Source organism: Callithrix jacchus, chromosome 1, assembly GCF_049354715.1.
Source record: "Callithrix jacchus isolate 240 chromosome 1, calJac240_pri, whole genome shotgun sequence".
Lineage (NCBI taxonomy): Eukaryota > Metazoa > Chordata > Mammalia > Primates > Cebidae > Callithrix > Callithrix jacchus.
This window is the reverse complement of record NC_133502.1, coordinates 146,605,000-146,618,153: the sequence shown is the minus strand read 5'-3', so window position 1 is coordinate 146,618,153 and position 13,154 is coordinate 146,605,000. Positions and strand designations below refer to the sequence as shown.

The 13,154-nt window shown below is 47.0% G+C and overlaps 1 protein-coding gene across 2 annotated transcripts in view; it reads left to right on the top strand.

Annotated features, from left to right (window-relative positions):
* The window catches only part of GABBR2 (gamma-aminobutyric acid type B receptor subunit 2), a 423,612-nt gene that overhangs the window by 219,221 nt on the left and 191,237 nt on the right, over positions 1–13,154 (top strand). For both annotated transcript variants that reach the window (XM_035253005.3, XM_078373143.1), the window contains one exon: positions 8,769–8,834. In XM_035253005.3, coding sequence (XP_035108896.1) covers positions 8,769–8,834 — 66 coding nt within the window. The remainder of the gene's footprint in view (positions 1–8,768; positions 8,835–13,154) is intronic.

Below are 13,154 nucleotides of genomic sequence, written 5' to 3'. Positions count from 1 at the left end.
CTTCTCAAAGTGCTGGGATTACAGGCGTGTGCCACCACACCAAGCATAACAAGGGCTTTTGAATCAAGTGGACCTGGAGTTGGACTCTGCCCCGGCTTTGTTGTCTTCCTCTGGAGAGGGCACTGGGCCATCCCAATTGTGTGATGGTCACCATATGCAGACTATTGGGCTCTCTTGGAGGCTGAAAAATCAGTAATTGGTATTATGTTCAAAACCTGAGAGACACTAGAATAGAGAAAAGATAAAAATAATTAAACACTAAATAATAAAATTAGGAAATTTCAGGGAAACAAGCCATGGAACTCCCTATCTTTTAATGCATATCTTAAAATAATAACAAAGGGCTCTCTAAAGTCCAAACTTTGAGACAGTAAGCAAAGTTGAGAGGTTATGAGCAATTCATTTAGGGTCACTGGGCCCACAGAGCTTCCCCATTGCAGGTAAATTTACCAGAGGAGGTGGGAACCTTGCTTGCCTGCGTGAGTGCTGTGCCAGCAGGCACCTCTTTCTGGAGGGCTCCTTTCCTCTCTCTCCTCTTATCACAGTCTCTTCTTCTGCTCTCATCCAATGCTTCTACTTCAACATCAAAGGAGGACACTTTTAAGCACTCCCTTTTTGTCCACAGATTCATGAATTCATTTCATCCTCACAATAACTCTGCAATAAGTCAGCAAACTACAGCTTATTGGTCAAATCTGGCCCACTGTCCGTGTTTGTAAATAAAGTTTTATTGGAATACATTCCTTTACCACAAAGTCCTTGGCTGCTTTTGTGCTACAGCAGCAGAACTGAATAATTACAACAGAGACTATATGGCCTATGAGACTTTAAAATATTTACTATGTGGACCTTTATAGAAAGTGTTTGCCACCACCTGCTCTGAAGATAGGTACTATTGTTATCCCCATTTTACAGGTAGAGAAACTGAAGCTCAGGGAAGTTTAATAACTTGCCTGAGGCCATGAAGCTGATTCAGTGACTGAGCTGAGATTCTAGCTCAGCAGTCCAGCTACAGACTGGCTCTTAACCTCCGTGGGCATGCCTCCCAGCTTTGTGTCCACCCACACTCCTCAGTCAGCAGAAAGATTCCTGCATGGCCTCTCAACATTCCAGGGGTTACACATACCCAACATTTTTAAACGACCTCTCACCCATTTCTTCTTAGTAATAAAACAGGAATAAATTGGCTTTGCAACTTTCTTGCCTTAAGTAGGGGAGTGGTTAAAAAAAAAAAGTGCTGGGGAATGACAGAAAGACACAGATAAGCAGAAAGCTCTCATCTATTTTTTACATTGATGCAATATTTGGGCCCCCATGCATCATCATGAAGACCCTCTAAATGGAGCCAGGCTTTCTACTCCTAAAAAAAGGAAAAGAAAATATGTCTCTGCCGCTCAGAGCCACGTTTGGCTTTCTTTTTTGAGCAACTCACAAAAATAGCCCAATTCTCCCACAGTACTGGTGGACATCCTTATGCCTCACGTTAAGGGGACAGCTTTGACCAGAAAAGCCGCTTGACTAGTCCGCAACCAGAGTGTCCTAGAACCCCAGCAGAGAGGGGAGGGAGACAGGATCAGCCTTCCAGGACCTTCCAGAGAGGGAGGTGTTTCCCATTGCTGCTGTGACAGATCTGAACGGCTTTGAGCAACACACATTTTTCTTACTGTCTGGAAGCCAGATGTCCTACATCTTGACAGGCTAACATCAAGGTGTCATTGGGGCCAGGTTCCTTCTGGAGGCTCTAGTTCCAGCATCTAGAGGTCGCCTGCATCCCTTGGCTGGCGGCCCTCTTCCTCTATCTTCAAAGCCAGCTATAGTCAGTGAAGTTTTTCCCACACTGTATCACTCTGTCTCTGCCTCAGCCATGTTTAAGGACCCTGTGAATACATTGGGCTCACCTGGATAATCCAAGAAAATCTCCTTATTTTAAGATCAGCTGATAAACAACCTTAATTCCGTCTGCAATGTGAATTTTCCCTTTATCACGTGACATACGTGACATAACATGCTCACACATTCTGGGGATTAGGATATGGGCTTTTTTTGGAGGTTGTGGGGTGGGGACAGAGTCTCACTCTGTCACCCAGGCTGGAGTGTAGTGGTGTGATCATAGCTCACTGCACCCTCAACGTCCTGGGCTCAAGCAGTCCTCCCACCTCAGCCTTCCAAGTAGCTGGGACTACAGGCATGCACCACCCACGCAGCCAATTTTTATACTTTTTTAGTAGAGATGGGGTTTCTCCATGTTTCCCAGACTGGTCTTGAACTCCTGACATCAGGCAATCCTCCTGCCTTGGACTCCAGTGTGCTGAGATTATAGGCATGAGCTACTGCAGCCAGCCAGGATGTGGCTATTGTTCCGGCTGTCATAAGAAGACTACAAAGATAGGCTTTGAGGAGGATGGTCCTCCCCTTGCTCCATGGAAAGTCCTAGTGGGATCTGTGCTCTCCCTCCTGACTCTGGCCAAAAATGTCGTTAGGGAATTGACCCCCTTTTTCCCAACCAGATAGAGGAGACCCAATGAGAACTGCTACCCCCACAGGCCGGGAGTCCATCCTGACTGCCTGAAACTGAGGTTCATACAGGCACCCCAAGGGGATGCAAAGCTGCAGAATAAACATGGTGCGTCTTTCTCACAGGCCAGGTTTGCTCAGAGACATGGAGATGAAAAGGTATTATTTTTAACTTACAACAGAGATATATTATTAGAGTGTTAAATATACATGAATTTTTCAGATACAATAATAAACCTTAAAGAAATATGCTGTGCTTTTCAGTGGGCTGCTGTGGGCTATTTCCTCTTCACTCTCTTCCTTGAGAGTGATGCGTGTACTTCCTGCTTCTCTGTCTTTACGGACATTTCCAGTGGGGGCTGGGGTCTAAGCAAAACAAATTTTAGCTAAATAAAAGAGACTACTCGTTCTGGGTGTGGGATCAGTTTGTCAGACGCAGGAGGGACTTTGGAGAACATTCTAGGCTAACCTTTAAGGGCTTACTTCAGGTCTATAGCCAGACAGTTGGGGTACAGGACTGGCCTGGGCTTCCGAAGCCTTAGGCAGTGCCTGCTGCCCCAGGTCACAGCCAGCCTCTAATAGCTCTGCTGCCTTAGGGGTTTATAGCATTTCATCCCTTTATACAGCATTGTGCAAATTAATTTTCAGCACCCCAGTGCACTAGGTAGTCTGTGAGGCCAGGCTCTGAGAAACTAGGATCAATTCAGTGGGCCTAGGCTGATGTATGTATGGGTGGTAGGAAATTCCAGACAGTTCAGAGGTCAGGGTCAGGCTCAGGGTCAAACTTGACCTTCCTTGTAAGATTCCATGCTCCAGAGGCAGGGAAGGCTGGGTGGAGGGCATGGTTCCTAATCTTCCTCACCTCTGCTGTCCTGCACTTTTAAATGCACACCAGTGATTTTAGTGGCTCAGGATTGCATGTGCCATTTATATCCTTTCACTTCAACATCTGCATGACTTTTCTCGATGAGCTGTTGCTCATATTGTGTGCCGAGCTCCAGCAGCTCAGACCCAGTGGAGTTTGCCTCCTCAGCTAGGAGGCAGTAAATAGGAGCGAGGGGTCAAGCACTCAGGCTCTGGGACCACACCCACCTGGGGCGAGGCCAGTGCCACCACATCCTATTTGTGTGATCTGGTATCTTAGGTTGAAGTTCCACAAACAGAGCCTGGGATACTTAGGAAAGTAATTTATTGAGGAAGTACTTTTGGGAGAAGGGAAGGGGAGGGAAGCAGGATGAGGCAGGAGAAGCTCTGTCTTGGATGGATACCAGTTTAATCTGGCCCCACAGGGGCCTCCGGAGCACAGACAGCACCACAGAGCTGATCCCACCTTTCAGCAAGGGGCCTGGAGTTTTCCACCAATGTGAGTCAGTTGTTGGCTGTTCTCTGTGGGGTGTGGGGCATGGCATGGCTCCTTTGGCCAGCTCCCCTTAGCTGGGGGCAGTTCTCCAGAGAAGGGAGTGAGCTGTCAGCAGCCCACCTTCACTGCAGCCAGGGCAGGTGCACCAGTCCCAAGGAGGGGACTGCACCTGGAAAGGTTGCTTTATTCTTTGGGCCTCGGTTTGCTCATGAATCCTTCCAAAGTGAGCATAATAATAGCGCCCACCTCCCAGGGTGGGGCTGATGGACTGCTTAGTGCAACAGCTGAGAGAGGGCTCAAGAGTTGTTATTTTTATGGTGTTAGGATTGCTTGCAAACTGGGGGTATGTGCTAGTTCTTTGAATTGGATTATCCTTGTTAAGTGTCGTGTGTGTGTGCGTGTGTGTGTGTGTGTGATTTTAAGCTCTCTTTAAGCATCCCAGAGGCAAAGTGGTTCTAGATGAGGGATGAAACAGGGTCAAGAAAGAGGAAAAGGTAACCTACCCAGGGTTTGGCAACATTAGGCTTCTCTCCAGAGAGAGTTTAGCGGGCCTCTCCCTCACTCATCCTGTTATTGTGGGGGGTTGGACTGAACACCCCTTCCTATTTTCCTACCCCATTCCCACAGCTATTTCCTTCCATTTTTGCTCCTTTCCTGTGGAAGTAGCCTCTTGAGGGTATGAACATAGGTCTCCATGTATGGTGTCCAACCCTAGACCTGGCCATCTCATTTGCCCCAACTCAAGTCATCTGTTTTCACTTCAAGAAGGTCCCTGTAGAGCCAAGTCCCTGGAAGGGCACAGGATTTTCCAGACCCTGCCCTCTGCCACATTTCCAGTCCTTTGTGATATCACAGCTCTGATCTGTCACTCTCATCCTCAGGGATGGTTATGGCTGTCCCTCCCTACCCCTTACTACTGCCTAAACTGCCCCAAGCCCTTTCAGCATAAGAGAACAGGCCCATAACCCTGGCAGGGAGGTAGGCAGCTTGGCTGAAAGCAGGGGCTATTGCTATTGCCAAATTTCCTCTTTCTACTCTCTGGACTTTCGGGAAAAGATATAAGCTGTGCAACACTGAAAAGCATGATTCTGGAGCTTTTGTGAGAGCATGCACATGTGTGAAAAAACTGTTAAGAGTCCCCAAATCTAAAACCTTTTTCCTAACCCCTAAATCTTCTGTAAGTTGCTACTGCAGAAAGAAGAACCTGGTATATCTGCATTTCCTACTCTCAGGACAGCTCCTCATGCTCTAGAATGCACATACCCCAGTTTGAGAACCTCAGACTCTTTATACTGCTTTTTGGTACCCCCCAAGACCCCCATCCAGTCTCATCCCCCACGTGGCCTCTCCCCATCCCTGGATTCCGGGACGTTCCTCCTTTCTCCCAGACTTGGTAGTGTCTTGCCCCCTCTTTCTCACCATCTAGAAACAGAGTGTGTGTGCACAGCTTCCTGCCACAGGCATGACCTCGCTCTGCATAGGATGTTCATCCAGGGCCCTCTAATGGTCAAGGAGCTCCAAAGTGAGGGCCCTGGCTTTCACTTTGGTGCTGTGGAGCCTGGGAGAGCCTTGTACCTCTCCGGGGAGAGATAAGCTAGATGTGCCCTTGGGCCCCATCCAAACCTAACAGCCTAGGAGCACAGAACCAGGTGGTCCTTGCAACTTGATTGTCATAGCAACAAAGATACCACATGGTCCACAAGTGGCAGAGCTGGTTACTTAACTGTCAGCAGGTGGTCAGGAGGTCAGGAAGATGTGGGTCCCTCTGTCTACTCGAGAAGTGGACATGGTGACCCCAGGGTCTAGACCATGGGGCTGGCTAGAGATTAGTGCAGTGGTGATAATGGCTAATGAGCAGTTTGGGACAGGCATTGTACATGATACTGCATACTGGATTAATTCACTTCATCGTGCATTCAACACATATTGGTTGACATATGAGTAGCACCCTGATCTGGGAGCTGGAGACTCAGAGATGAGTCAAGTTACCCTTAGTCCAGTGGGGAGGATAGATAAGTGAGTAGACTTGAGCCATATTGGAGGGAAGCACAAAGTGGTCCAGGCTCACAGAGGAAGAAGTGGTCACCAAGCCTGATGGGACAGAGAGATGGTTTCTCAGAGCAGAGGAGCCTGGGCTAAGGTAAGAAGGGTGAGTAGCAGCTATGTAGGCAGTAAGTGGGAGGGGAGGGAAGGGCACTCTGGAGGGATAAACTTGCAGAAAGGCAGGAGTGCGGAGTGAGAATATGAATGAGTGAATGAATGAATGAATGAATGGCACTCCTGTTTTAGGGAATCCCAGGTAGTTCGTTCTCACTGCCAAGGCAGGGTATGAGAAATGTGAGAGAATTGAGCAGAATTCAGTTGGTAAAGACTGCATAAGATCTTTACCATCTTTATCTTTAGCACACCTTGAATTTGATCTGCAAGCCTCAGGGAGCAATGGACAGATTTCACACAAACAGACTTGAATCTAGGAATGAACTCTTCCTGTGCTCTGTGGAGATGGGTGGATGGGGAAAGATTCATGGCAAGGATGCAGGTGGGAGGCTGCTGCTGTTCCCCAAGTAAGGAATGATGGTGACCAAACCCAGGGCAGTGGGACTGGAGGGTTGGGGCTGATTCAGGAGCTAGTCATGAGCAGACAGAACCAACAGGTTCTGGTTTTGGCTTGCATGACGGGTGAAGAAGAAGAGTGAGTCTAAGATACTCCCAAGTTCCTGACCATTGTCAGAAATGAACAACACAGGAGGAGGAAAGGGTCTGTTGGGAAAGCTGCTGGATTCAGCTTGGGACATGTTGTGCTGGAGGTGCCTGGGAGAACCCAACTGGAGGAGTCCAGTGGGAAACTGGAGAAACGCTGGGGCTGAGGAGAGAGATTTGGAGTCCACAGCACACAGGGAGCAGTTGTGGCTGGGGTCATGAGCGAGACGGCCGAGGGAGAGTGATGGCTGAGGGAGAGTGATGGGAGCAAAGAGCTAAGGGCAGGACACCAGCATTTAGGGCTGGGCAGAAAGGTCAGGAGCTGGTGAAGAGGAGTATGAGCAGGAGTGGCCAGGGAGGCAGGAGGGGAGCCAGCAGAGAGCAACATGGAAGCCACCGGATGGGTTTTGTTATGATAAATCCAACAACCACTTGGCAAGGTAGATAAGATTATCCCTTTCTCAGAGATGAAGAAATTGAGGTTCCAGGAGATTAAGACCCAAAGTTTTCAGCTAATCAGAGGTGGAGCTGTGATTTGAATCCAGATCTCTGACTTCAGAATCTAATAAGCCATTTTTACCATACCATATTTAGCAATGCAGGGTTTGGCACAAAGTAGATGATCAATAGATATTTGCCGGATGAATGGATGGATGGATGGGTACTGTCAGCAGCAAAAAATGCTAAAATTTTTCAACAAACAAGCAGAAAGATCTTGGAGCATGCCTGGAAGCAAGTCCACAGAACGAACGGAAGCAGCTTAGAACTTTTTATAGCATTGCAGACGTGGTGATGACAAAGGCTTGCCTTCCTTCCACTGCTCTGTTAACGATCTTTTAAAGTCCTTTCAGAGCCAGTGTTTTTTTTCCCCCTCTTCTTTCCATTCTTGCTTGCAAACGAAAGATGATTTTAGAATCCAGGCCTTCTTTATTTTGCTAAAGTACATGACGAGTAAAATGGCCTCTCAGTCAGCACTTTCCAATTTTGAAAGATGCTAAAAACTGATCTTTAAAGGCATATTTTTCTTCTTTATGCATCAAAGGGCCATGAGGCCTGCTGGAGGGGATGGCTGAGCAGCAGGAAGGTGGCAGCACCTGCAAGGCTGGGCCTCACTGTGGAGGGCAGGAAGCGGCCAGGATGGGGAGCAGGTGTGTGGACCAGGGCCTGGCTGGTCTCCTGGTGGCACCCCACCCATTCTTTTTCAGCCTGTTCTTCTCCATGGGGCAGGACTCAGCTGGATCCCAGTGCCCCAGAAAGCAACCAAGACCCCATTTACCTGACCCAGGAGAGCCTCTGGCCAGTGCTCAGTAATTGTTTGTTGAATGAATGAATGAGCCACAGGGGTCACTGTACATATTCCTATTAACCACACTGAGATAATGAATGTAATCCCATGTATAAGGCTTTCAAATATAGAGTTCCCCTGGAAATAAAGTCAGGTACTCACTATGTGCTAGGCACTGTGTTAAGTACTTTACAAGGACTATTTCACTTACCCAGAAATCTGGTAAAAGAAAGTACTATTATTATCCTCATTTTGCGGATGAGGAAACTGAGGCTGAGATGGAAAAGGAGCAACCAGAGGCCACCCATGGTTTGTTGGTAGAGCTGAGATGTGAACAAAACTCAGAGTGAGTCTGAAACCTCTTAATTGGGAAGCTCTATGGGCTCCAAGAATTTCTTGAGGGATTAACTGTCAAGAAGGTAGAAAGGGGTAGAACACTGGGACAGGTATGCAGAGTGTGGTTGGTTGGGGTCCTGTCTCTGCCACCAACTTCCTAGGGGCCCTTAGAAGCTCCTTTCTCCTCCTCTGGCCTCAGTTTCCCTGTATGTAAAGTGAGGAAGAAGGTTAGATGATGCCTCCATGGACTGCAGGGTTTGGAGGAGAACAGGGGAGGTTGCAAGGCCTCTGAGAGCACTCAGCTTTGGCCTTTAGCCTGTACAGATTTGCCCTAGGCTTGCCCATGAGACCAGGGTGGGCTGACTGCAGGAGCCACGGGAAAGCCGGCTCCAGAGAGGGCTAGAGAATCTGGGCTGGGCTGGGATAGGGGGTAAGGTTCTGCCCTGCCCACCTGCCCAGGCAGAGCTCTGGCCTAAGAGCCAGAGGCACTGGAATGTTGTGTGCCCACAGCCTTGAACCTGTTGTGGGGTGATGAACATCTACTCACCTCATGACATGTCCTTCTGTCCACAGGGGAATGATGTGCGGATCATCCTTGGCCAGTTTGACCAGAATATGGCAGCAAAAGTGTTCTGTTGTGTAAGTAAAACGGTTGTATCATTCGTGTCTTTGGGGAGGTTCACAAAGCTTTTTCTCAGACTCGTTCTCTCCCTGCTTAGTCAGTGATTGGGATCATGGGACTGAACCTGGGTTCCTGGGCTGAAGCAGAAGTGTTACGTTCACTGTTCTTTCCTCTTTCCAGGGAGCTAAAACCCCAGGGCTAGAACCCGAGTTCTTCATTGGAAGAACCAGGGACCTTGGTCTTACCTGATGTCTAAGCCCTGTTGGCTAATTCTAAGCCTGCTTAACTTAGCCAGGGCGATACTGAAGTGACTCAAACCCCCTCTCTGCCCTGTATGTAGGGCTCAGGTCTTAGGTTAGGGACGGATTATCAACTATTGATTTTCTACTCCTGAATCCTTTACAGAGACAAAATACCTTTTTATGCCTTATCTCATTTAGTCTTTTCAGTAACCATGTGAAGCAACTATAATTTTTCTGTTTTACAGATGAGGAAATAGGGCTTCAGGGAGTAAAGGGAATTGTCCAAACGCCCTCAGCCAATTCATGGCAGAGCCAAGGCTCCATCTCCATTCACCTGATCCCCAATCTAGTCTTAAAAAAAAATGATTTCCCCCATATGATTTATAACTTAAGTTAGATATGGGGAGATAACACAGGAACTAAGTCAGTTTCCATTTTGACGTCCCAGCTCCCGATCCTCCCATCATGTCAGGAGAAAAGTCAACAAAATGAGCCCAGTCAGGTGAGTCACTGTCTACCCAGTAAGCCTCACCTTTTAGACTGAGGTTATTCTAGGTGTGATGTCTGGTGATGGGCCACAGGTCTCTGTCCTCTTTGATCTTTTTGTCAGTAAAGTGGATGAGGCTATAAATAGGAATTCTTGAAGTCATGAAATACATTGGATGACAGAGTCTGAGTGCAAAGAATCTTAACAGGTTGAATGTTTGATTAAATCCAAGCAGAGTAAATGGTCCTAACATAATATTTATTAGAACAAATGAATACAAGAGGTAGAGGCATAGCTGAGGAGTATTGTGTGTTGAGAAGAGAAGGGACTTTGGGTGTTCCAGTTGATCCCCAGTTTACCTCAGGGTCTGGTAACTAAGGTCACCAGCACAGTGCCAGAGAGCCACGGTGACCTTAGATTGCGTGTCTGCACGCTATGCAGGGTAGTCCCTCTGCTCTTTGCTGGAGAGACCCCACCTGGGGAGACCTGCCCAGCTCCTGGTTGCCTGTTTCAGACAGATGTAGGAATTGAAAAGAGACAAGGAGTAAGGACAGAGCGATGGCTGGAAGCCATGGTCACATGTGGTTATTTGAACCTGAAGGCTCAGGAGCTAAAAAAGAACTGCCTGATCATCTTCTGATGTAGCCGGGAGGAGGGAGAGGCTGTGAGGCTGACATTTCAGAGGATCCTGGATGGAGGTTGACACTCAGGAGCCCATCAGCTCGGGCTTGAATCCCTGCTCTGCTACTTATTACTGAAGTCGGGCATGTTGTTTACACTCTCTGAACCCCGGTTTTCTCATCTGTAAAATGGGGTTATAACATCTGTCAATAAGATTATTGAACAAAAACCTTTTGCATAGCACCTGATGTACAGTGAGCCCTCAGTAAATACCACCCATCTTTTTTTGGTTGTATAGGGTCTCAGGTGTCCAAAGATGGAATAGGCCACCATTTACTGGCAAGTTTTACTGGTAGATTTCACAAAATTTTGTTGAGCACTTCATTTATCAATGGAGAGTAATAAGAGGCCTTTCCACATCGAAGCTGAAGGAGGACCATGAGAAAAATTGAAAATATAGAGTGAATAGATTTAATAATTTTACTCCAAAACTCAATAAACCTTGCTCCTTACTACGTAGGGTCTAGAAATAACCCATTTTAGAAAGGAAAATAATGGCCCAAATTTGACCGTATGCTTTCTTTTAAAGAAGAAACTTGCTGTCCCTTCTCCAGCATCTCCAGGGCCTTGCAGGGAGCTGGTGCATGGTGGGTAATTGGTGCTGACCAAATGAGGAAACAAATAACTTCAGGGAAAATAAATTAATAAAAACGATCCATGAAGATGCCACACCAGGCCCTGGCTACCTCCAGTTTGCAAGAAACATAGATAGGCCTTATGTTCCGATTGAAGCCAAACCAAAGCCCAGGTGTGACTCTGCTCTCACTCTGTCATGCACTGGGATGATTTTCCAAGTGGCTTTCTCAGCCATGGTTTCTGCTTCAGGACGGATGGTATGGCTGTCTTCCTTTTATCCCAAAGCCCGCAGCTGTCTGCCTTCCACACAGCACGGGGACACCATCCCACCTTCTCATCCCATTTTCCTCTTCACTCTCATTAGTTTTGGTATTTTGAGATGAGGTTTCTCTTAGAGTGTTGGCTCACTACTCCATTCCGAGGAGTTTCTCGAGGCTTTGGGCTGGGTGTAGAGTCTGTATGTTGGGTCTCCAGATGGACTCTGCCCTCAAGGACATATGGTCTTGTCTCGTTAGGAAGGAGTTCTTCTGGAAGGTCCAGAAGGTCCTAAGGAGACTGTTTAATGTTTTCACACTGGATTAAGGCTGGTAAGTGATAGAGGGAGGAGACACTCAGAGCAGAGACCCCCCCCAGAGAGCCTTCCTGTCCCTGTCAGAGGGAGAGCAGAGACCACATGGAAACAAATATATCTCTACCATCCAAATGCTGCAGTGGAAACTTTACAGTGTGTTGCTGTGTTCTTGAGATTGGAACTGCCATCCAATGGGATCGCAGACTCCAGCAAATGCAAGGCCTATTTATAGCCCTGTGGCAAATGTTCACTTTGGCATTAGCACAATATGAGCATGGCATGTTGCTGTTGTCTTCTCTGTTCTCAGTGGTCTGTTCTAATTCTCAAGCACTCTAATGTGGGTTCTTGTTTTAGCTCTGCCAGCTGTGTGACCTCAGGCAGGTCGGTTTACATCTCTGGTCCCCAGCTGCCTCATCTCTTAAATGGAAGCAATGATCCCTACCCCATCTGCTTTATGGGTTGTCTAGAGGCTTAAATGAGGCCACCAAAGGGAAAGCTTCATTCCAACTGTTAACTGCTTTACTGTTGTAAGGGTTTATTACTATTATTGTCGTAAACCTTAATATAAAAAGGAAATGTCTTTCTTGCATGGGGAGTGGAAGAGGCAAAAGGAAACTTAATAAAATTATGAAATTGGGTTTTTTTTTAAAAACAGTGTCATGGTTACATGTCTATAGCTAGTAAGAACCAAAGTGGATCATGGGGCTGAAGCGTGTGAACTCAGGATGGCCCATCTTCACACAAGAGTACCCATTTGTCAGTCACAGGTCCTAAGACTATGTTTCTATCAGATGTAGAGAAAATGAAGACAGAGTGGCTCAAGCCTGTGATCCCAACACTTTGAGAGGCCAAGGCAGGAGGATAGCTTATGCCCAAGAGTTAGACCACCCTGGGCAGCATGGCAAGACCTCATCTCTACAAAACATTTTTTAAAAAACCCTGCATGATCTACACATGTACCCCAGAACTTAAAGTATAATAAAATAAAAAATAAAAAAATAAATGTTTGAGATGATGGACATGCAGATTTGCCTTATCTGATCACTATACATTGTACATATCAAAATATGTACCCTATGAATATGTAAAATTATTTGTTAATAAAAAATAAAACATTGAAAAAAAAATTAGCTGAGTGTGGCAGCATGTGCCTGTAGTCTCAGCTACTCAGGAGGCTGAGGTGGGAGGATTGCTGGAGCCCAGGAGTTCGAGGCTTCAGTGGGCCATGATGATGATGTGGCATTCCAGCCTGAATGACAGAGCCAGAGCCTGTCTCAAGAAAAAAGAAAACAAAAATTAAGGTGACCAAGTAAATTAGAAATGCATTTATTTGGTCAGTCCACAATCATTTATTGAGTAGCCCCTGTATACCAGGCACTGTGGAAAACCCTGGGGCTCCATGAGAGAACTGGCATGACCCTACCCTCCCAAAACTCCCCATCTGGCAGAGACAGAGAAGCATGCCAGTGCCTAGTTAAAACTCCTGTGTCCAGCAACCTCAGCTCTTCTGACTGTAGGAATACCGAAATGGAGTCCCAGAGGCATTTCGCAGTTGCATTAGACAGTGGCTGATCTATGTGAGCCCAGTCTACCTCCCTTGCAGGAGAGTCTCCCTCTCTCTGCTAACTTTTGCTCTACAAATATGCTTAACAATCCAGGCGCGCTACTTTTCCAAGCCTATAGCAGTTTAGACGCAGCAAATTCAGAGTGAGAAGAGGGACTTGATACCGAAAAATGGCAGTGTAGACCTGACAGCTAGAAAGGAGACAAAAGGCCATTA